This window comes from Anthonomus grandis, chromosome 5 (genome assembly GCF_022605725.1).
Source record: "Anthonomus grandis grandis chromosome 5, icAntGran1.3, whole genome shotgun sequence".
Lineage (NCBI taxonomy): Eukaryota > Metazoa > Arthropoda > Insecta > Coleoptera > Curculionidae > Anthonomus > Anthonomus grandis.
Genome location: NC_065550.1, coordinates 14,161,478 through 14,187,809, shown reverse-complemented (window position 1 = coordinate 14,187,809; position 26,332 = coordinate 14,161,478). Strand labels below are relative to the sequence as shown.

Here is a 26,332-nt window from a genome sequence, read left to right as displayed (position 1 = left end):
TGAGCAATAAAACTGTTGCTCGTATCTGAAAAAAATATGGGTACAAATGTTTCAAGTCTTAAAAAACTCAGGAAATATGTCCTGAAGACCAGTGGCGAAGAATGGAATTTTGTGAAACCATGATGGAAAAGGCAAATGAAAACGAATATTTTAAAAAAATATTTTGTTTTCTGATGAATCTTCTTTTCCATTACGTGGCAAACACAATCCTTCCATTGTTCGTTATTGGTCTCAGGAAAACGAGCACAGAAGTTTTCAGTTTCGTACCCAGTATCCTCAGAAATTGAATGTTTGGGCAGGTATTTTGGGCGACAATGTTATAGGGCCATTTTTTATTGATGGCACTTTAAACGCCCAAAACTACCTTGAGTTGCTGCAAAACCAAGTTCTTCCTGCCATTCAAATCCTACCTGATATAGTATCGATTTATTTTCAGCAAGATGGCTGTCCTGCTCATAATGCGGCTAGGGTAAACGAATTTTTAACAAATACCTTTCCTAACCGCCATATTAGTAGGACTGGCGATATTAAATGATCTCTCAGATCTCCAGATTTGTCTCCAAATGACTTTTATCTGTGGGGTTACCTTAAGCAGACCATTTACAAGCATGAATTTAGTAGGCCAACAAATTTAGAGGAGTTGCGAAATAAAATTGTGGAAGGTGTCAATTCCATTTTACCTGAAACTTTTTTGGAGGTGCGAAATGGCTTTTACGATAGGTTAAGTTTTTGTTTAGCGAAAGAAGGCGGTTTACTTTTATTTAAAAAAATGATATGTTGTTAAGTTTGTTTATTAGAGTTTTATTTCTGATTTTTTATTATATTTTTATCAGAGTTGAGATTTAATTTTTTATTAGAATAAAGCTTTAATTTTCATTATGCAAAACACAGCATATTAAACATTTTAAGATTACAATTCTATGCGGGTTTTACACATTGTCATGTTTGTAAAACCTGCATTAGAATAAATATGTAAAAAATGCCTGGATTTTCGCGTATATTTTGGGACATTTTGTCGGCAAACGACGCAGCGCCCACGAAAGTCAGATGTTTACTAATCCCGTCCTCGGGCCGGCCGGGGCGGTGCTCTGTCGCAGGCACTCGTACACGCGCGACGTTGCAAAATTTCGCCTCTATGCGGTTTCCTATAAGTAACGAACGAAAACACGATCTGTATATATATACATGTTTGGCGAGTTGAATCTTACGGATTGAGTTTTAATATATTAGACCTAATAGATAGAGAGTAGACAGAGGACGACTGCATCGGTAACCTCCGACCGATAGCGACGCCGCACAGTGCTTCGAGTATATAGGAGCTTGGGACAAAAATCAGTTACTTCTATTGGGCTAAGCGTAATGCTCCGAAACTTATGCAACTTTGCACAAATAAAAGGCCCTTTCATTGAAAGAATTTAGAGAATTTAATATCTAATGTTACAGGGAAATATGTAACCAATACATTAAGAGCTGGACAAATAAAAATGTTGCTTTTTAGTTTTCTTATAAAAAAATAACAGTAACTTGCCGATTTACCCTATGAAAATTAAATTATTTACTTAACTTTTAATAACAACAATACAATTACACAACAAATTTAAAGTACACGATATCTATAACTTCCATAAGTGTAAAAGTTGATTTCTTTTTCGTAACCTTTAGTATGCTGGTATTTCTTACGAGAGAAATTTAGTCCAAAAAAAACTCACTTAATGTTTTAAATACATCACTATATATATAATGTATTTAAAACATTAATAAAAAGGTATATACACACAACTACAAATTTTTCTTTAAAGGAAATACGGCAAAAAATATTATAGATACAAATAATAAATGTAAAAAGTGGGAAAAAATAACTCCTAAATTTAGCAAAAAATAAACAGTACTAATACTTAGCATGAAAATGCTTTAAGGTTTTATGTGAACATTAATCTAATCAAAACTAAAATTTTTCGATTTTTTGTATTTCGAAATTTTTGTATTTTAACTAAAACTGAAAACTATAACAAAAAAATCTTAACTTAAAAAAGATATGGAAAATATGTACACATATTATATATAGATTTAAGGAAAATTATTCTGAATCAGAATTATCGCTAAAATCACTGCTGACAGAATCTTCTTAATTTATGTCTATATCATCAATTAATGTCCTTTCCTCTCGTATAATATATTTTTCGACTTCCCGGTTTCGATTCTCATTTTTCTTTGAAGTGACTGTCCTTTGCGATGAGATAATGGGCTCTGATGTTAAAAGTAGTATTTTTAATAAATCCATATTACATTTTGTTCTAGAATACTTGCGTGTGTGAAATAATCGATATTTTCTTGCCTCTTTATGCCTCGCTTCTAAAGCATCCTCGGAAAGTTGTTCTATAAGTAAAGGAAATGAATCAAATATTTCAGATCCGTGTACCAGAACCTTATGCCTACTTGGCATGTTATACCAATTATATCAATCTAAATATAATTGTTTCGTCTCATCTAAAAGTTTCTTAAACTCTAGTACCTGAATGTGACAGCCACTAGAAAGAGTTCCAAGAATAGTCGAAAAATTTATTATAAGACGCTTGTCTATTCCTGTTATTTCAGAGCTTAAGTCTGGATTGTAAAAAAGGGAGCTGTATTGCCATCGTTGCTTGACCCGTATCCTTGCTTTGGTTTGTCCATAATCAGGCCCATTTTTTATTTAAAATCTGACTGTATTTTCTTTTTGTTGTTTTCCACTATTTGCTTATTTTCTGCTCCTTTAACTTGCCAAGATCTTATTTGCAATCGATAACTAATGTGAAGTAAGCACGCAAAAAATCTTATCCAGCAGTGTAATGTGGACAAACCAAAGCTATAGTTTTCTACTTTTGAAAGACGGTTGGTATTTGGCAAACTCATTTCTTTCGGACTTGATCCACAGATGATGCATCTGGATATTGCGTTTGTGTCAGAGAGAATATTTGCTACACTACCATCCATCATAGTAACAATATTTTAAATGATACTATACAAGTAGTTCCGTTTTGAAATTTTAAAATAAAATTATTAAGGTCATTAATTTTATTTCTGCTTTGCTTGGTGAAGTGAGTTTCAACTTGAGGCAAGGGATTGCTCAAATTTAAAAGGGAATGGATTTTTTCATAAATAAATAGTTTTGGATTTTAATTCCGATGGCCATGTCTCAAAAAGATCCGCTTTCTTTATTGATTTGACATCCTCTGAAAAAAAAAATATTTAAAGCTTCGTCGCAGACTGACGCAGATAAACTATATACGAAATGATAATATATAAATGTATTAACAATAAAATGTAAAAACTACAAATGGTTTTAAGAGGCTTTTTTATATGCCTTTTCAAAGTTTCAAATTTAAAGAGAAATATAAAATAATTGCAAACTACTTTTACATTTATTATGGTTAAATGATAAACGACTTTTTAATACATGATATTAAAGTACATACCTTGTTGTACACTGTCCATGTTTAAAAAAGATTTCAACTTTTAACCGCTTGTCTTGAAACACCAACAAAGTATACTCAAGTTTTAATAACAAAAAGGTACTGGTGTGTTGACACGAGATTTTATTATTTTTGGCGCAAATATTTATAAACAAAAAATGCTATTTGCAATAAAATTTTTGTGGAATAGTGGCTATTAGTTTGTGGTCTTTAAGATAAGGTATTTAAATACTTCTGAAAAACAAGTCACTTTTTCGATTTTTGTCCATTGGTCGAAGCACTGTGCGCCGCGCCGATTCTTCGTACCGCTCGCAAAGCGAATTTAATTTCGGCTTGCTCGCACTGCTCGGAGTAATGTTTGCGCTTGGAGATGGGTGAGTTAGCCTCGAATCAAGTATTGGAATTTTACGCGCACACGAAAGATAAAAATTTATGTTGTTTTTTAACGTGCCCATAATCGCAAGTCAAAAAAACAACTTTAATATGCTCAAATCTTAAAAACCTTTGGTGAAAACTAAATACAATATTCTAAAATAAAATGAAAAATAACTCTTAAACAAAATAATAATTCTAATTAAATGGATTATTTAATAAGGTGTTCAAATACACCTCCTTGTTGGGCTTCACAGTATCCCAACCTGTCGTAAAATTCTCTACGTACATTGGTTAACATTTCAGGTGTAATGGACCAAGAAATATTAATAATTCTAAGTGGCAATTCGTCTAAATTCACGGCTCTTTCATGTCGGTGTTGGTAAAGAATTTCCGTCAAATAGCCCAATAAGAAGTAGTCGCAAGGCTTCAGATCTGGAGATCGCGAAGGCCATGGTTCAGGAAAAGTGTTGATTTTCCCGAGACCAATATCTCACGACTGAAGAATTATGTCGACCTAGAAGAGAAAAAGATGACTCGTCTGTAAATAAAATATTACTTGTGAAGTCGTCATTTTGATCAATTTTTTCTCTTAAGGTTTCACAAAACTCCAAGCGTTTTATTTGATCTTCTGGAAAAATTTCTTGAGTGTTTTTAATTTTATAGGCTTTGTACTTTTAATATTATTAAATATCACGCACTGTACGACTTGGAATATCAAGTTCTTCAGAAATTTGGAAGATAGAACAAGGTTCACTTACTTCCACAAAAGCACACACCTTGACCTCCTTTTCAATCCTAGCGTCAGGTGTTCGACGAGGTTCCTGATCGCCACTAGAACATTTTGCACACCGATTTACACATCCCGACTGCTCAAACTTGTGCCAGATATTATAAATTGTTTTAGCAGTAGGGACTTGCTAATCAGGATATGCAAATATAAAACGACCGACAACTTCTTCTTCCACATGACAATACCATTTAATGATATTAATCTTTTGATCAACAGTGAAAACCATTTTTATTTTATTACTGTATCCGTCTTCGTACCAAAGGTTGAAATAAATTGTAAACATGATCGGCTAACACGTACATAGGTATGCGAGGAATTGCAACCGAACTTTAACCGGACTGATAAGCGCAACGACGACGCGATAGCCGCCCAGTGTGGAGCCAAGTTTGTTCTCGCTCTACTCCGTCTCCTTCTTACACATTACGCAAAAATCATATTCGAAATTTTTCAACCGCCGAACGTGTATATCTATAAAGCTTGCAACCTTAATTGTTTTAATCATAAAATTATTAACATTTTTCAGTCAAGAAATTATTAGAACATCATACGTGGGGATGTTTTAGAGCTAATTACTATATGGGATTCTGTTTTGGTGAAATTCTAAAATAAAAATGTACATTCCTCAGTCCAAAGGACAAAGTATTTAAGAGTTTTACCTCAAAATCGCTTAAATAAAACTCACAATAGTGTTGTAAGTACTTCTGATAAAATATATCATCATCTTCTGGACATCATTAAGATTAAGTTAAGAAAATTTGGAATAAGCATAAAGAACATACTAGTTTCTCTATCTCCTTACACATTACAAGAATTTTTGGATAAACCACTGGAAATTCTCTGGGAACTCAAAGGCTTGAAATTCAGTGCGTTAAAATTGGTGTCTTTCTGCCTGTCTGACATCTGATAGATCCAAATAAATGAAACTAAAGTGTAAATAAAACTAGTAAAGTTTTATTTGTGGAACGCAATCTCATATCGAGTGTTTCTGATATTACGGTATTTAGGAAAGTATGATGTCCAAGCTCGGAGTAAGTCCTTTTGTAACTAGTTTATGGAGGTTGTACAAAAAGATAATTCATATCTTGACAGTCTTGTTTTCGGGGAAGACTGTAGGCAATGAAAAACGTCTATATATTAGAAAAAAACATAACGTTTATATTCACAAAGTTGCATTTACATTTGCTATCTTAATAATATTATAATAAAAATATCATTTAAACTACAAATAAAAATGTTTAAAAGCTAATAAACTAATGATAACTAATAAATCAATCCTATAAACATTTCTAAACGCACTATTTTGCACGGTATTAATTTTTTCTTTAACGATCGTATTTTGAATTTCTTCCAAAGATTGCTCGATACTTTTATTGATCGCTCTCATCAGAGGATAGTTCTGTTCTTCATCGGATTCTGCACAGTCTCCTTGAAAATCGTCTGTATCCACTGACCAAACCTAATAAATTAATTTAAAATAAATCAGGTTTGTCTATATGGCAACTTTTTATATAAATTACCATTATACCCGCAATGTTTTTCTCCATTGCAAATTTAACTTTCTCAAAGATAGACTGTTCATCATCATAAGTAATAACGTGAGTACCTCGTACAGCAAATGGGGTGCTGCTCTCGCTGTCCCAGTACTTTTTCCAAGGAGCCGTCTTATTTTTAAGTTCCAAACATATCTAAAAAAAATATTACGCTTTTACTATACAATGCTTTTGAATAAATCATGTTTGTGAAGCAACAACTTTAAGGGTATGTGAAATCCAGTTTTAGCCAGTTGTTTAGACTCATGTAAATAAACGGCTTGTGAATGTACCACTTATGGGAAAGCCACGAGACATTGAATTTTTTCTTCGCTTTCATTAAAATATTTTATTTTCCGTATGAACCAAAAAGCTAATTTAACCCTACTGTTCTATTTTAGTTTTTACATTTCATAAGCTTACCTCATTATAACCCATAAATCCACTCTCCTTAGTCAACGGTCCTGGAAATCCAACGGCTGTAGACACCATTCCTAACTTCGGTTTCCTTTTGGAACCTAATTCTAACGGTTCTGGCAGTACGAAAGTTCTTCCGTACAAAGGCACCCCAAGGACTAATTTCTTTGGCGAAGCCCCTAATTTGATCATATAATTGATAGTGTATTCCTGTGTAAAATAATTATCTTTAGCCAGAAATAATTCCCTAGATCTGCATATACTTACCACATTTAGTACATCTGTGCTTTTTAGAGGTGCATTAGCACCAGTTTTTTGATCCCAAGCTCCGTGATAATCGTAACACATCATATGCATAAAATCTAGATAATTTGAGAGCCCCTCTACATCGTAAGCTATATCGATAGTGTCTTTTCCAGCTCCAAAGGCAGCCGTGAGAAGGAAGTTGTGTTTGCGAAAAGCCGCTTTTAGCTCCTGTTATGTTAAAGTTACTTAGTATATTTACTTTAATTTTTACTTTATAATTAATTATCAATAGACTGCGTTAAAATTATAATATCACAAGAGTTGCTTATTTCGATCAAATAAAACCTGAAGTAACTAGTTTTTAAACGTGTTTTTTTCATAATGAATGGGGATTTTCTTTTTAAGTTTCTGCATTATTGATTTGACAAATCGTTTATTTGTCAAAATAAGAAAAAAAAATACATTTTATGAAAAAAAAAGTATGACAAAAAGGACAGTTCATCGGTTATAAAAAAAACCGCTTCACATGCTCCTTATATTAAGGAAAGCATATGTGAACTATCTTGAGTGACAAACCATTAGTGATCACAACTGGTCCGTCCACATTTAGTTTGTGAACGTCCAAATAGTTTAAATTTTTTTTTTTTATAATATTTCCTTGTTTTTCTCTCCAAATTAAAACTACCATTTCATTTAATTTAAATTTGTCCTTTTATTATATCCAATTTAATTAATATTTTCTAAGTTTTAACAATAAACAAATCTGCGCGTGTACGATAGCCTTTAAATTTCCAAATTCCTTTGGTTTGTGCTGAACGGAGACCAGAGGGAAGGACTTCCTTGATAGCACTTAATCATCGCGCATTGATTGTCTTAATCTTACCGCATCACAGATCGTGATTTACTTATCAAACCCGCAACTACTCTTAGTGATTAAACCCGAATTAGAAGACCCAAGAAGTCCAGAGCAGGCCTGCTGAAGCCGGATACAGATACCTTAAGGTAAGGATCTTTAAAAGCTGGTTTTTCGACCTTTTCACATTTACTTTTAATCACATAAATACAGTCCACTTTAAATCTCTCACTGAATTGTCTAAATCCGCCTTGTGTTTAACTAAAATATAAGTAAAAAAAAAAGAAACAAAAGAAAAATTTGGTTTTCTAACCAGACCAACCAACAACTTAGTATTCTGTTGTCTTGAGTTTCCTAAAAGTAAAGAGGGACATTTTAAAATGAAATGTCGGAATTATAGTGTTATTAATACGGATTTATTTGAGCATGACGCTTTAAGACTTAATTGGGATAGTATCTATTACCTAAATTCCGTTAACGATAAACTAGTGGCTTTTAACAGCAATATACTTTGTTTAGTTGACAAACATGCGCCAATTCAGACAAAAACTATTAAAATAAACCATTTACTCCCTGGATAACGGACAGTATTAAATTGCTTAAGAGGCTTCAAGATAAAGCACTGTAAAAATATAAAAAGAATAAAACTGAATTAAATTTAAACTATTATAGGCAATTGCGAAACTATACAAAACATGCTATTCAGCGGGAAAAAATATCATATTTTAACACACTTTCTACAAAAAAAAATCGCGATTTTTGGAAAAATGCTAATAAACTACATCTAACTAAATCAAAGAATATCGATTTGCCTTGTAATTTTAGTAATCCAGAAGCCCTTAATAATTATTTTTCTCAATGCGTTAACCAAATTAACAATAATATATCACAAACCAAATTAAATTTTTACAATGAAAATAAATGGAATAATAGTAATCAAGAATAAAAAAATCTTTTTGATGAAGAAAGGGTTATACTCAATTTTAGAAGTGTATAAAGCAATAAACTGGGGAATTCCGTTCTGTTTGGCTACATTTCGTGGTAGTTCATAGGCGCAGGTACTTATAATATTTATGAATTTAATTTTCACGGATTAAATGCCTTTATTTTGAAAGAGATTAAATACTAAATAAATACTTTTAATCCTTTTGTATAGGTACCTATCTTTTAACGCTTTGTAACATGCAAAAATGGGGTCAGGTAATATATACAGACTATAAATACTTTTAAATCATATTCTAAACGTTAGTAGTCACTGCTACGCTGTAATGTAATCACAATATTATTATCCCAATATTTAAAAAATGGAGGTATTCAGTCCAACGAAAAGATGTACTAAAAATTCTCCACTATCGCTGAGTGAAAAAGTTATTATTTTAAATGTACAAGATTGCATAAAACACGATTACCCTAGTTTTACTGTGCAAGAAATTGTTGAAAAATGTTCTGGAATGAGTGGAATTGGAAAGTCCACCATTTTCAAATTGTTGCGGGAAAGAAAAGTAGCAGGTCAAGTGGAATCTCCCAAGCAAAAGCCAGGACGACCTACAAAAGTCCTTGATGAAAATGCTAAATGTATAATTCGAAGAAAAGTTCACTCTTTTTATTTTAAAAAGGAAATACCCACCCTAGACAAAATTTTAATGGAGCTTGGCCGAGATGACAGTATTCCGTTGATAAGTAGAACTTTTATGGAAAACTTAAAAAAATATGGATTTTGTCTGGGAAAAGCATAACCGCAAAGCACTTTTACTGGAGAGCGACGAAATTGTTTGTTGGAGACGACAATACTTGAGAAGTATCAAGCAGTACCGCAGGGAGCAAAAGAAAGTTTTTTATCTTGATGAGACGTGGATTAACGAAGGTTATATAGTCCAAAAAATGTGGCAAGACAAAAATATAACCAGTGCTCGCCAAGCTTTCATAGAAGGTCTGTCTACGGGTATTAAAGTACCTTCGGGAAAAGGAAAAAGACTTATAATCACACATATTGGAAGCGAAGAGGGATTTTTAAAAGAAGATCTGCTAACCTTTGAGTCGACTCGCACAGGAGATTACCATGAAGACATGAACTCAGACGTTTTCGAGGACTATTTTGGTGAAATGATAAAATTTCTTCCGGCTAATTCGGTGGTGGTTATGGATAACGCAAGCTATCATTCACGGCGAATAGAGAAGACGCCAACTTCAAGTTGGAGAAAGCAAGAAATTATCGATTGGCTGACTGCAAAAGGTATTGCGTTTGAAGCAAATTTGATAAAAAAAGAACTGCTGGCAATAGCAAACTTACACAAAACTCGTTTCATGAAATATGCCGTGGAAGATATAGCCGAAAAATATACTGCGCATATATAAAACAGTTGAAAATGTGACTTTTGGATCTGGCACTTTTTGAACAGTGTATAACAATTTTAAATTATAATAGATTGTAGTCTTCTTCGTCATCTGACGAACTGTCATCACCTCTTGACATTATAATTAAAGGATCGACTGTCTGATCGATGAGGTTGTCAAGATCCCACATTTTGTTCTCTTGCTTAATTACATGCTGGACTGCTTTTCGCCAATTCTCTGGTGTCGCTTCCGTAATGGCTTGATCAAACAGTAGCTTAACATCTTTCATTTTAAACGTCGTGTTTTGTCTTGCTACAAATCCTTTTACCTGCGCCCATATCAGTTCTATAGGATTTAGTTCGCAATGATATGGCGGTAAGCGCAGTACAGTTATGTAAGTATTCAGTACATAACTGTACATAACTGTACTGCGCCTACCGCCATATCATTGCGAACTAAATCCTATAGAACTGATATGGGCGCAGGTAAAAGGATTTGTAGCAAGACAAAACACGACTTTTAAAATGAAAGATGTTAAGCTACTGTTTGATCAAGCTTTATTGCTCTACACACTTCTGAAATAGAGTATAACAGTATAATTAAAACCATAAAATCAAAAGCTATAGGAGCTGACGGACTTTGTTTAAATGATATCAAGCTTTGCCTACCTTTTTGTAAAAAAAACACTTCTAAACATTTTAAATACTTGCATTCTTACAAATGTATATTCCGATATCTGGAAAAAAGCACTTCAGACCTATTTCAAAAATCTCTAATCCGAAAGAACTAAAAGACATAAGGCCTATAAGTATTTTATCAGTAGTTTCTAAAATTGTAGAAAAGCATATTCACCAACAACTTTATAACTTTGTTAACTCATTTGGTATACTTCCAGATATGCAATCGGGATTTAGGAGGAATTATAGTACAACTACTAGTCTGGTGGGAATGTTAGATAATATAAGACTTAACGAAGAACATAAACAAACTACTTGCATGGCGGTGCTTGTATTTTAGCAAAGCATTTGATACAATAAATCACTCAATGCTCCTTGCAAAGTTAGGATATTTTGGTTGTTCCGAATCCACAGTTTCTTTTTTTGATTCTTATCTTAAAAATAGATCACATTTGGCGTTGTTAAAAACCAACAATGGAAGTTTGGAGCACTCAAAGTATCTTGACTTGGAAATTGGTGTTCCTCAGGGCTCCATATTGAGACCTCCTTTATTTTCGATTTATGTTGCGGATATGTATAACTGCATTGAACATTGTAAATTACAACAATATGCTGATGATTCTCAGATATACATGCCATTAATTTTTTTTAATTTTAATATTTCTGAGCAAAAAATTAAATCTGATGTACTAAACATAATTAATTATTCCAATGAGCATAACTTAAAAATTAACCCTGCTAAATCTAACATCATTTTATATGGCTGTAATTCAGGAATTCTGAGACACTTTATGAAAGTATAAATATTGAGATTAATGGAGAAAAAATTCCAGTTGTCAATGAAGGGACTAATTCTATAACATCTAAGCTTTCTAAATTTATACAAAAATTGCAAAATAGCTGTGTAAGATTTTCTTATGGCGCTGCCTATCGGGAGCATATCACATATGCATTATTTAAACATAAATTCTATTTTAAATATGGAAGGAAGAAGAAAATTACACATATAAAGAGACTAAGGTCTTCATCTTTTCCTAAATGGTTTAGTTCTTTACTTAAAGACTTAATTTGTAAAAAGAAGGCTGCACACAGAAAATATACGTCTACTCACTCACCTGACTCTTATGCTCGTTTTTCGACCGTTTTTAGATCTCGATGTAAAGTAGAACACGATCGTTGCTTTAGTAAATATATTGGTAAAGTGGAGAGGTCAGTGGTGGATGATAGTCGTTACTTTTGGAGGTTTGTCAATGACAAAAGAAAGAGCAATGCATTTCCAAATTCGATGTTTTTGGGCCGGGAAATGGCAGAGTCTAGGGAAGCAATTACTGATTTGTTTGCAAAGTTTTTTGCTACAGTTTACGATAACTCTACTTATCCCATTCCTGATTCTCTTGAGTTTGGTTCCCAGAATATTATTGTTGGACGCTTCACTCTCTCGGAGGTATTTTCTAAGATCCAGAAATATACCTAACAAGTTTATCTGTGGGCCAGGTAATATACCTAATGTCCTTTTAAGGAATTGTATTTATACAATTAGTAGGCCTCTGCAGATGATCTTTAATATGTCTTTACAGGACTCTACCTTCGCAGAAGCTTGGAAGCATAGTTTCATCATGCGGATATTTAAAGCTGGCAATAGGGAGGATATTGCCAATTATCGTGGAGTATGTATTCAAAACTCATTGGCCAAATTGTTTGATAGTTTGGTTTGCGGTCAGCTAACATGGCAATGCAAAGGAATCATTAGTGAAAAACAGTCAGGATTCTCTTCTGGGAAATCCACAACCAGCAGTTTGGTTCAATACGAGTGTGATCTGTTGGGGGCTTTGGAGGGGGGGATTCAGACTGATGCGGTCTATACCGACTTCTCCAAGGCCTTCGACAGGGTGAACTTTGGTCTCTTGCTGGCCAAGTTGGAAAGTGCTGGTTTTCATGACTCCCTCTTAAAATGGCTAAAGAGTTTTCTGATAGGAAGAACTCAGAGTGTGAAGGTGCATGGCTGTACTTCTGCACCTACTAATGTAGTCTCAGGGGTTCCTCAGGGATCTCACTGTGCCCATCTGCGCTTTAATCTATTTGTGAATGATATTGTTAATGTGATCAATCATAGTTCTGTAAGTATGTTTGCTGATGACCTGAAGCTCTACATGCAGATTAAGCAGGTGAATGATATAGCCAAACTTCAGGAAGACCTTGATGCTTTGTGTGAGTAGTGATGAACGGATTGAGGCTCAATATTTCCAAGTGTTGCTACATATCATTTCATAGAGGTTCGAAGAGATTCAATTCTACATATAGTATCCTTGGTAAGTCTTTGCAGTATGTGAATGTAGTCAAGGATTTGGGCGTGTGGTTCGATGAGCATCAGAGATTTGTTCATCACATCTCTCTCTGTAAGCCTATAGACTCCTTTATGTCTCACTGGTTAGATCTAATCTTGAATTCTCTTCAGTAATGTGGTCCCCTCTATATCAGAATTCAATAGATATGATTGAGCGAGTACAAGATGGATTTTTACGGTGTGCTGACCTGGACCGATTTTAAGTCGAAAAGTTCATATAAACATGGGTCCTAAAATGCTTAGTTTTTAGGATACAGGGTGTTAAAGTTTAATTTTTTTTTTCGTTTTTAATAAATTTTTCAAATACGGTTTAAAATATTGAACTGAATTTTGGCACAGGATATTATGGCATAAAAACACATTTTTTAGATGTTCATCTACTTTTTTTAGCAACCAGTGGCGTAGCTATGATGAATTTTTAATACAATTTTACAAAAAAAATACTACGCCATTGACTTACGAAAAAAATTATGATTTTATCTTAATTATCAATCAATTATAAACAAAAAATTCTTCTATGACTTTTGCCGTAAATCTTACCGTTTGGGTGTAATCGTTAATTAAAAAAACGTCTTTTATGCATAAAATGCATCTTTAAAAATTATGGAAATATAACAAGTTAGCTTTGCTCGTTGCCAGAAATTGTTTTTTGTTGTTTTAAACATTATGACACTTGCGTTAGTGATTATTCTTGACAGTTTGTTTTTAGTACCCTTTGGATCTTAAAACGTGAATTGTACTAGTTAAAAAATGGTAGATTATTCTAATTTGGAAATGACGCAAATGCATTTCCTTTATGGACTTGCCAATGGTAATGCTATGGAGGCGCGGCGTTTGTATCAAGAAAGGTATCCTAATCGGGCTGTCCCAGATAGAAGAATATTTATAAACATTCATCGTCATCTGGCTGAATCTAGGAGTTTTAAGGCTAATTCTGCCGAGGGAAGGCCCCGTACAGTTAGGACACCGGCAGTTGAAGAGGCTGTTCTACATGCAGTCGAAGAGGATCCGACCACAAGTATACGAAAAATTGGTATGGTATTGAACATCTGCTACAAGACGGTATGGGAAATTTTAAGGGATTCTTTGTTATATCCTTTTCACATACAAAGGGTTCAGGCATTGCTTCTTAGAGATTATGAACCGCGTACGCAACTTTGTAGATCTCCAAAAAGTAACACAAAATCCTCAATTTGGTGCGAACATCTTGTTTACGGACGAAGCTTATTTCTCCAGAAATGCAATAATCAATTTCCATAACAATCATTACAGAGACACATTTTCAGGAACAATTTTCAATATCGTATCCGATCATTTAATTGGACCATCTTTTTTACCAGGACGCCTTAACGGACAGAATTATTGTAATTTTCTCCAAAATGATTTGCCTTTGCTTCTCGAAGATGTTCCTCTTCAGTTACGGCAACAACTTTGGTTTATGCATGATGGTGCTCCGGCCCACTTTAGCATATTGGCTCATGAGCATTTAAATAGAGTCTACCGAAATAAATGGATAGGCCGTGGAGGTCCACAGTTTTGGCCACCTAGATCACCTGACTTAAATAGCCTAGATTTTTTTTTGTGGGGACACCTAAAAAAATTGGTTTGTCAGACACCAATTGTGACATTAGAAGAACTAAGAAATATTTTATAATTATTGACAGATGTGAAACTATACGAAACACGCCTGGAATTTTCGAAAGAGTTCGTGATTCTATGAGAAGAAGAGCAGAAGCCTGCATAGAGGCAAGAGGTGGTCATTTCCAACATTTGTTGTAAATTATGTATGTATGTATTGTATTTAATTGTTGTTGCTTTTTGTTCACCAGTTTGTAAAAAATAGCTTGAAAATAAACATTTGAAAAATATACCTAATAAAAACTGAAAATAAAATCAAACTTAACACAATCAAAAATAATCATTAATGTCAGTGTCATAATGTTTACAATAACAAAAAAACAGTTGCTGGCAACGAGCAAAGCTAACTTGATTTATTTCCATAATTTTTAAAGGTGCATTTTATGCATAAAAGACGTTTTTTTAATTAACGATTACACCCAAACGGTAAGATTTACGGCAAAAGTCATAGAGGAATTTTTTGTTTATAATTGATTGGTAATTAAGATAAAATCATAATTTTTTTCGTAAGTCAATGGTGTAGTATTTTTTTTGTAAGATTGTATTAAAAATTCATCATAGCTACGCCACTGGTTGCTAAAAAAAAAATAGGTGAACATCTGAAAAATGTGTTTTTATGCCATAATATCTTGTGCCAAAATTCAGTTCAATATTTTAAACCGTATTTGAAAAATTTATTAAAAACGAAAAATAAAATAAAACTTTAAGACCCTGTATCTTAAAAAGTAAGTATTTTAGGACCCATGTTTATATTAACTTTTTGACTTAAAATCGGTCCAGGAATGTCCCTTTTAAATTATGACATCCCTTTAAGTAACACCCTGTATATATGTATATACAGTGCTTTTCTTTGAAGTCCCCCCCCCATTTATTTTTTGAACGGGTCAAAAAAATTTTTTGAAACTTGGCATAAGTAAATTGGTCTATAGATACTATTTTTCACTGTAAACTAGGTAGTTGTAAATTCCAAGACGGCGGCTGGGCGACATCTTGAGAAAAAATTTTAAATAGAAAGGGGGATCGTGTGGTACCTCATTTTAAAGGTCTCAATGAGTACTTTATAACCCTGAAATATTAGACCCATATCTTAACCCGTTTCAAAATGGCGGCCTAATAAAAAAGTATTTTTTTTTATTTTAACGTTTTACATTTTTATGATTTTTGAATAGGTAAAAATCAGTGTACGAAAATAAATGCGTCACTATTTTATTTTGACATAAAAACGACAGTTCTAAATGTCAAAATAACACATAAGCGCCATCTTGAATAAATGCATTAAATAGATATCTTGTGTTACCTCATTTAAAAGGTTTTGAGAAAAAAAAAAAAGTTGAAGATCGGCATATTTGCACTTTTGACATGTTATAAAATCCAAACGGTTAGACTTAGACAAATGCGGTTTGCACTTTTTATCGAAGCTTTTTTAAAACCATCTGTTGACACTAGCTAGTTAGTGTCAACAGGTATTGAGAAATTTACGCCTGAAAGCAATCTTTTCAGGCTAATTTAATATTACCTGAAAAGATGAATAATTTAAGTGAAACTGAGAGAATAGAAATACTAATTATGATAGGATGTGGTGATCGCATTAGGACCCAACACCAGGTTTGTGAAATGTTTAATACCAAGTATCCTGATAAGACAATATCTCGGTCTACCGTTAGCAAACTAGAAAGAAAATTTAGGGAATTAGGTCACGTCAGGGATCGACCCAGATCGGGTCGTCCCTCAATTTCCGAGGAAAAGAAGTTAAAAGTTGTTTTGCCCATTGAAGAAAATCCTCATACACCGACTAGACAGGCAGCACTAGATAACGATGTTGGAAAAACATCTTTAAGAAGGATTTTGAAAAAGGCAAAATATCATCCCTATAAATTAAAATTAATCCACGAACTTAACGAAGATGATACAGATCGTCGATTAGAGTTATGCGAAACTATAATGAATGCCATAACGACCGTCTTTTTACTCGTAGAATAATTTTTTCAGACGAGTCGACCTTCTGCCTCAATGGTACAGTGAACATACAGAACTGACGTTACTGGTCTTCCTCCAATTCAGATTGGGTGATTGCTGTGTAGTGAAGCTTACCCAATATCCTCAATGTGTGAATGTTTGGGCCGGCATTGATAATTTTGTAACAGTTTGTAATGACAGAGTCATAGGTCCATTTTTCTTCGAAGGTACCTTAACAGGTCAACGTTATTTGGAATTCTTAAGGAACGAACTGATTCCCGCTTTATGACTTATGTTTCCAAATGCAAATAATCTCAATATTCCAGAAGCTTCAATTTGGTTCCAGCAAGATGGCGCGCCGCCACACTTCAGCAGACGCGTGCGCCAATATTTAAGTGAGGTATTTCCGGGTCGATGGATTGGGCGAAGGGGTCAATTGGAGTGGCCTGCTAGGTCCCCCGACTTGACTCCTTTGGACTTCTTTTTCTGGGGTTATTTAAAGCATAGCGTGTATGTAAATAAACCCAACAATTTAGAAGAATTGAGAAATAATATAAGAAATGAGATTCAACAAAATTTTACCTCAAGAAATGATACGCAACGTTCTGAGAGAATTCGAATCAAGATTCGCTTACTGTCAAGAAGTTAATGGGGCTCAATTTGAACATTTAATTCGGTCTAGATTAGAATAGTTTCTTTTTGTTCAACATTTATACAATACTTTTGATTAAATACATTAATATTTTGAATGTTTTTTTAGAAATTCAACCGTAAATTTCTCAGTACCAGACAGTCAACAGATGGTTTTAAAAAAGCTTCGATTAAAAGTGCAAATATGCCGTTCTTCAACTGTCAATAACTCAAAAACAAATGAAGGGTATAGGACATTGTATATGAAATACACATAGAAAAATCCCGATGGATTTTTTCACATTTTGTTGTGTAAAAAAAAATGTTTAATTTTAATACACAATTGTTAGATAATATCTCACAGTCCTGTATAAAAATTCTCAGGCATTTTGTATATGTTTTAATGTGTATAATTCATACAATTATTGCATATTAAATTAATACATTATAAGTGGATATTAATTATTAAGAAAATGTGTATAAATATTCCACATTTTGTTTTTTTAAATCCAATGCAGTTTGGTAAAAAATCTAATAACCAAGTATATTTTTACTACAATTTTTAATTAATTTTTTATTCTGGCTTGTGTTGATTTTATTTACAATTGTGTAGAATAAAAAAGATTCTTGCTAATAGCCCTTCACAATTATTGAATTTTAAAACATGTATTGTGTAGTTATAATACACAATTGTGTATAAAGGAGGACGCGCCCGACGCGACGCCCTTGCCTTTGCCGCATTCAATATTAAACAGTTGTAAAGGTATGCATCAAAATTTGCAGTCGATTTAAAGTTGTTAATTGAAAATGATTTAATAGCCCAATCAGCATAAGTTCTAATTTTATTTATTTAAATAATATCGTGATAATAACACGCGTAAGGAAAAAGGAAACGTAACTTTTTTAATTGGCGGTGTAATCTTTAAGATAAATTTGATTTGGCAGCATTGCTATAATTCCCAGTGCCACAGGTATTCAACTGTTCATTCTTCAGTCCTTGAATCAACCGGCCGGCATGACATTAATTTGTTTTAAAGTTTTTTCGTTTCGTTAAGTGTTAAAATTGCATAAGAAAAAATGGATATATTCGTTGAAGATAAACTTAAGGAGTGGGGTTTATTGGACCAACTCCAGGAGCAGTTTTTAGGTAGGTAATTGGGTAAGCACCATATTTTTTTTGCATTTACTTACTGTATACTTTGGAATTTACTGGATATTTTGATGTTTAGCCAGGTAGCTGGTAGCCATTTAGTTTTTCAGTGATAACTGATAACTTTACTTATAGAATAGATAAGTACCTGCTATGTACCTATGTACCTGTAGTTATGTACCTGTAAATAAAACCCTTAGCTTAAAACTATATGTTGTTAATATGTAGGTATGTACCTACATAAGAATTTTCGTTAAGTTCCTAATTACGTGTCTATTAGGCATTTCTATTTTCTTTTAAGTTTTTTCGTTTTGTTGTGTCATTTATTTTTATTAAGTGATTTTGAAACAAATTGATGAAGGACGATTTAAAATGAAATAACAATCATTTTGATTTCCATGGGATATGAAAATCCGGTATATGTAAACATGCCAAAACCTTAGTTATTGTAAACGAACCACCCTATAGTCAACACATTTTTTAAATTCTACATAAAATGTTAAACATGTTCATGTATCATAATGTCATACTTGTTAACTATTTTTTTAATATAAGGTGTTGAAAATGGCACTTTTTATGACTTTAAAAGGGATCTAAAGATAATTCTGTAATCGATTTAATTCTGTTATGAAGAGAAAACAGATTTCAATTTTCCATTTCGTGTTTTTAATTTAAACTTTTTATATGATTTCTAAGGTTTTTTCTATTTTTAACAGAATTAACTCTAAAGCCTCCTTAAGTTATAAAAAGTGCAATTTTCAACACCATGTGTTAAAAAAAATTGATAGCAGTGAATGATTGTTGTTTTGTTAACAATTACCCGCCTGATATACTGTAGATGTTAAGTAACTACATACATATATATGTACAGGGTCATTTTTTATATTTGCGAGCCCATATACAGAGGTTAATATTACTGATAGAGACAAACTTTTTATACAAAAGTTGCATGCTTTTTTCCGTATTATCTTTTAAAGTTGTAAAAAAAACAAAAGCGCATAGCAAAGTTGATAAAACAATAGCAAGTTGATTTTTTTAAATGAAACACTACATATTTTCTGCCAAATCGAAAGACCTTTTTTCCCTGATTTTAATTTTTGTTTTTTTTTTTACAAATCTAAAAGATATTACGGAAAAAAGTATGCAACTTTTGTATAAAAAGTTTTTCTTTATCACTGACATTACCCCTGTTTATGGGCACACAAATATAAAAAATGACCCTGTACATAAATGTATGTGTTTATTAGCCTTTAGGTTAAAATCCTGTTTTTACAACTAAGAATTTCCATTTTGAGTTCCTATTTGCGTTCCTAATGTGTATTTATAATACTACTACTAAAGATTTTTTGTTTTGTTGTGCAGGTTATGTGTACTTTTTTAAAAAGTATTTAAATAAAAAAATGTTTTTTTTAAACAATTGAATTTTTTTACCCTACCTATACAACTAAAATTTTTATAAAACATAAATGTTAGAGTGCTTGAGAAAAACAGTCAGTATGGAAAAAAAGTCATAATTTGCTTAAAATGAAATAAGTAAATTAAAGTGGGGCCTAACGTTTGATAAAAAGAAAATAAGTCAAATTAGGAAAATACATATTCAATCTGTATTTTTGTAATATGACTACTTTTATTACCAAACGTTGGGCCTCATTTATTTCCCATTTTTTACAAGACTTATTTTATTTTAATCAAATTATGACCTATATATCCTGTTTTTCCCAGGCGCCCTAGAATTTATTATTCCACAGATTTATGACGAAATTCTCTAAAATGTATTTTAAATTTTTAAACAATTTGTTTATTTTTTTTATACAAATATATTGATTATTTTAAAATTTTTATGAATATAAATACAAAATATTGTAATAAAAAACTTCAGTTCTTATGTTAATTTGATATACAAACCTAAAATAAGTAACCTATACTATATTTAAATTTATAAAACAATATATAGTATTATTATACACAATTTGTAATAAAATTTTATAGTTGAAATGAAAGAAAATAAAATATATTGTAAAAACAACCTACACTAACGTGTGTATTTAAAATGCACAAATTGTGTTTTTTTCCTGTACATACCATGTTAAAAAAAACACTAAGAGTTTGCTTATTTACTGAACAATTATATTAAATAAATATAAAATATTGTCGAATTTAAGTACACAAATAGTGTACTATATATGCAATAAAATAAATCAAATTGATACACAATTTGTTGATTATAGAACCACAGTTGTTTAAACACAATAGCATAGAGAAATTCTACACAAATTGATTCTGTACCATTTCCAGAATCAAATTGTATGTAAAATCTATACAATTGTTGAATTTTTATTCACCTATTTTTAAGAGTGTATGTCTAGAATTTTCTGTTCTTTAAGAATACAGAATAAAAAATAGGTATTTCCGTTTCAAAAATTGAAGTTGATGTTCGTAACTTATTTTTGGATCACCCTGTATACATAAAATTATAGTAAGAAAACCCGCAGTTAAAAATAAAAATCGACGTGTCCGAGCGTTTTTTTTTTAACATACCCCTGAATTTTAAATGAATTTATTCCGGACTTTTGGCTCTCACTGTATATATATATATCTATTATGTAATAATCTATTTTGTACATTTATTTTGTAAAATGGGGATTCCCGTAAATTTAATAAATAAATATACTTATGCCTTTATATATAAAATAATAAAGTCGGGTCAACCCCCTTATTTAAATATAGTTATTTACAACTCTCTCGCATTTACACAATACTTGTAATGTTGGAAGTTTTAGGTTACCTCAACATAGAACAAGTAACTTCCACAAGTCATTTTCGGTTGTCGGAGTTACAATGTGAAATAACTTGCCAAATAATATTAAAGATTTGTCACTTAATAAATTTTACACCAAGGTTAAGCAAATTCTTCTCGACTCCCAACGAGATGCCTATATAATATGCTTATAGTAGTATGTTTAATATAAACTGCAAAATCAACTAAGACCAAAGATAAGCTAGCCTGTTCAATCTTTCTTTTGTAGTTCTCTTTTGTCTATTCTTGTTGCCTTCCGTCGCATGCCAGCCAAATTGCTTTGCTATTTTTTGTTTCTGCCTTTTTTAGTTTTAGTTTTGTTCTTTTTTAGGTTAATTAGGATTTTTTTTTGTATTTATTTATAATCTTTTCAGTTTCAATTTTGACTTTTTGACTTTGACTTAAAATAAAATTACCCTAAGGCAATTTTTTTAGGCAGTCACAGATAAATGTGAGATAAAGTGAGAGCCCTGCGGCGAGAACATAAAAAAAAGAAATAATATTGACATAAAACAACAGGGGCAATGAAAAGTAAACTACCTAGGCTAATCCATTAGAATTAATGACTTGTGAAGGAATAAAAATTAATTATAATTATTTTCTCCAAGTATAATAAATTAAGTTAGCTAATTGACAAAACAATTTTATAAGACATTTTCATGAAAAAAAAACTCTCTCATATTTTTTGTTTTTTGTTTAGTAGTATGAAATAGATTTTACCATTAAACAGGAACATTTAATTATTTTATTAGGATTATAGAGAATATAGGGATTAAAATAATCCCTATATTCAAACTAGATTAAGAAGTTATTGAAATAACTAGTTATTTTACTTCATCCTCATGGGATGTATTATTTTTATCTCTATTTGCTTCATGTATTCTCCAGTGACTTCGTCTAATACACGACTAGATGATTTTTTTTTAAATATATTTTTATGTTGATAGAAATATTTTTGACATACCTTAACGAGTAGTAAAAAGTTCTTTTTGTCTTCTGGAGCGCCGCCTCTTTTTCCAGGAAACTCCCAATCTAGATCCAGTCCGTCAAACTTGTATTTTCTATTAAACAAAAAAATAATAAAATTTATGTCATTGTCGAAATTTACTGTGCAAAAAACTCAATTTATGTAGTTTGTTCCAACCTTTCCACATTTATTGTGGATTCTAGATAGCCACAGTATATGCTTTTTTAATATTGCGACAAAATTCAAAGGCGTGTTCCTTGGACGAAATCAATCAGAAAAATTCCTATATATACTAGTTTGTCATAGAATAGTGGATATAAATAATATTTTACTAGGCATGGTTCTAAAGTGTTATTTAATTTCACCAGTACAACACAAGCAGAAAAGTAAAAAATATATACAAGTATAATAAGATATTACGGACACAAGTATTACTGTAACGACTTCTCTACTTGCAGATTTTTTTAGCCTTTTGAAATCACCGCTCAAAATTTTAATATCGGTATTGATTTTTCATTTTACATTCACATAGCTGATGTGTAATACCTTAAGCTTCTTTCAGATGTATTTTATATTTTACGGCTTTAAAAATTAGACGCTCAAATGAGTCAAAGAACTTCTCATTTTGCAGTTTTTTGGCCCAATGTGAGACGTGTAGTAACAATAGCTCATATTTTCGTTAAAAATATGATTTCGATTGTTGCAACTCTAATTCAATTGTTGAATATCTCATTCAAAAATAGTTCGGGAAAAAACCTTAAATGAAGAAGCAAAAGTTATCTAGTTAATTAAAATCGAATTTAATTAATCTATTTTCTGGCCGTAACTGGTTGCTATATAACTCTGTACTAACAACTACAGAGTAGAAAAACGAGAAAATAAATTGTGTTCCTAATATGTGGCAGAACATAATCGCACAGTATATCTTTGCTAAAGGAGAGTCCATTCTTAGCTAATTATCCGGTTACTGATTTAATGTGGGCAGAATAACATCGATAAAGGCGTTGCTGTTGATTTCTTTATAACCTAGGTAAAATGTCCATAAAAAATCCATATCCACATTCGCAGACAATGTGCTCTATCTGGATGAGAATTTAGTTGACTTGTTTCTTAATACATTTGTTATATCTTGATCCTTACGTACGGCAGATTTGCATAGAGCCTAATTATATACAAATTGTAAAAAATTCGGAAGGTATCTTTTAAAAATATTGATAAATTAAATCTGTATAAGACCTATTATAAATTGGTTAACTTATTTTTACGTAGGATATTCTTTTTCTTTGCAATCTGTTGATAATGTATCTGGTAATTCTGAAAGATCTTACTAAAGTAAGATGTACCTCATAATACTGCTGAGCTAACATTGCAGTCTGTAAAAAAATTAAAAAACAATATATTTTTAATATTCTTAAAAATATATTGTTTTTTAACTTAAAATTTTATAAATAAGCCTAAATAGTTAAAAATAACTTCTATTATCTATCCAAAGGGTGGTAAAAAAAAAACAAAATCATCTTCTGTTATTGCGTAGTTCTAGAAATCTAAGCAAATTTAATATTTTAATTTTATTTTAACCAATACTGCACTACCCAGTGAGAGCGTGCAACCTGTTTCTCGTATCAACAGGCCTCTGATAGGAGTAATTAATGTATCCAAAATATTGCCAAATATTCTTTTAGAAGTTTGTGTTGGTTTTCAAATTAAAAGTTTTGATCTTTTTAAATATTAGGTACTACCAGCTTAAGGTTAAAATTGTTAATTTTGTGTAGAATATAACCTCTCATAATAAGTTAACATTCTAAAATAAATCTTAAAGAATATTTAGATATTACCTTAAGCAAGAACTGTTGATACAGATCTATTTAGGTTATCAGCTTTTTTTAGCTAGTAATATATGAGATTTATATAGAATTATTAATATGTAATTAAATCATATATTAAAAATAATGGCACTTACTTTATAAAATCTACTGCACTAGCAACAAATCGACTCCTGCGATTTTGATCTGCAGCTAATTTTGAATAGTTCGCCGAACCTTCATTCCATCCTCCAATTGCTAAAGTAACTTTTAAATGAGGATATCTTAATTTTAAGTTGGTTATTCTCTGGTATCCACCTTTCCCATAATCTTCTGTTAAATCTTGCCATGGATCTACAATAGTTACAATACAATACACAATACGATACAATAGTTTGTTAAATAACTAAAGTGAAGAGTTATCCGAGACTTACCTAAAGCTTTTATTGTGTCCTCCTTGGGGTTCAGTCCAGCAAAAGAGTAAATTACATGAGTGCACAATGAGGGTTCCAGGTTTTCAATCGCAAACGAGCCTCTACCGGGTCTATATACCGCCCATGTACCCAGGTAACACACCACGATCTTGCCATGTTTTGGTCCTAAAAAAACCCTTATTTTGTTGTTATAACATTTTTGACCACAACAATTTTAATACAGTTTAATATTTTAAAAAAAATAGTACAAATTTGAGTTTTTTTTAATACTTTCTGGATTGTTTGTAAATCAGAACTATATCAAGCTTCTATCAAGAAGATGGCTTTTGTAAGCGTTGTATTTCACGTATTTGTTTGGAAGTTTAATATACAGAGTTATTAAGAAATATTTAGGGATGACTTCAGCAAAAAAATACCTTCCGTTCACGTGACAACGAATCTTTTATAACCTTAGTGTTTTCGGAAGAATAATGGAGTATTTGTAATAAATTGCTGTTCGTTAGTAAGAAAGATCTTAAGTAATATTGTCTTAAGCACTAGTCCCTTTGAAAATCATTAAATTGAATCTCAATCGTATTGATAAAGCTTAAATAATGGAAAGTTTAGACGAGCAACGCCAACTATTATACTACTATTCTAAATATTTAGTATCTTCTCTTAAAGGTGCTTTTTAATATAGCGGCTTTGGCTAATATTTTTGATGATATCTGCAAATATATTAATAGAAGCTATATTATCATTTTAGTATCATTGAACTTTCTATAAATTGGACAATCGGCACTTTTTATAAACGAAAATTATAATATTTTTAACATTTCACATAAGCTAGAATCATGATTTCAGATAACATAGCTGATTCTATTTGATAAAAGATAAAACAATGGGGTAAGATATTATAACTGTCAAAATATGTAACTTTGGAAGAAATAATTATTATGCAAAATCACATTTAGAGTAATAATAGATCAAGAGAAGAATATTAACAGAATAACATAAAGTTTCAGCCTCATTTCATAAGAAATACATTTTACAAAAGGTTTTATTTTTATTCTAAAAAAAAATTATTTGATATTTCGAAATACTTCGATATTAATTCATTTACTCAATCATGGCTCAAAGGTGTCCCTTTTTATGATGTTTTAGTCCCCAAGGCTCTATTTCTATTAAGACCTGATTCAATATTTTCATTAATGATGTATAAAACCGAATGTATGACATATTCCAAGTGTCTTTTGTCCACGAATGATTTAAAGACTTTAACAATTTCTAGACTAGCATGACATTATGTTTTGTATTAATAGTGCAACTTTAATGGAATTAAATTGAATATAGAAAAGTGTACTATTTTAAAATTTTTAAAGAATAAAAATATTGTTGAATTTAAAATTTAAATAAAAATATTCTCTTAACAATTTATAACTATTAAAAGTAAAGAATAGCTAAATTATCTTAGGATTTACTTTGATAGTAGCTTAAAGTTTTAATTCGCATGTACATCATATAACTTAAAATATATTGAGCTTTGTAGGGAAAACCTTGCAAGAGATATTTTAAACATTTATTTTATTATATATATATGCTTGTCAGAAATCGAAATTGTAGCCAGAAGTTGACTAGAGATAACTAGATCCTTAATACAAGAGCAAAAGTTGACAATTCTAAGTATAGGATTGTGTCCAGAGTTGGATAAAATGGACCGGTGGAAAAAATGTTAAGAGCAAATTTTTGCTTATTATCAGCAATATACAAAACCGTTTACGGAGACATTGACTTATTACATATTATTATACAGGGTGTTCATTTGAAAACTTCCCACCACGGATTTATCGAAAACCACTGTTTAAAAAAAAACGCCGAAATACGTCAAAAGGTTTGTCAAGGGGGACAACTTTCTAACCTAAAATTGCTTCACCCCCTTTCACCCATTGCCCCCCAGGGTCA

At 31.6% G+C, this 26,332-nt stretch overlaps 1 protein-coding gene across 1 annotated transcript in view; it reads right to left on the bottom strand.

Annotated features, from left to right (window-relative positions):
• Positions 1–5,749: 5,749 nt before the first annotated feature.
• Positions 5,750–26,332, bottom strand: part of LOC126736590 (probable chitinase 2) — a 29,810-nt gene continuing 9,227 nt past the window's right edge. The window contains exons 2-8 of the mRNA XM_050441018.1: positions 24,392–24,556; positions 24,116–24,311; positions 22,153–22,249; positions 6,831–7,037; positions 6,570–6,773; positions 6,135–6,302; positions 5,750–6,073 (exon numbers count right to left, since the gene is read on the bottom strand). Coding sequence (XP_050296975.1) covers positions 5,837–6,073; positions 6,135–6,302; positions 6,570–6,773; positions 6,831–7,037; positions 22,153–22,249; positions 24,116–24,311; positions 24,392–24,556 — 1,274 coding nt within the window. The 3' untranslated portion in view covers positions 5,750–5,836. The remainder of the gene's footprint in view (positions 6,074–6,134; positions 6,303–6,569; positions 6,774–6,830; positions 7,038–22,152; positions 22,250–24,115; positions 24,312–24,391; positions 24,557–26,332) is intronic.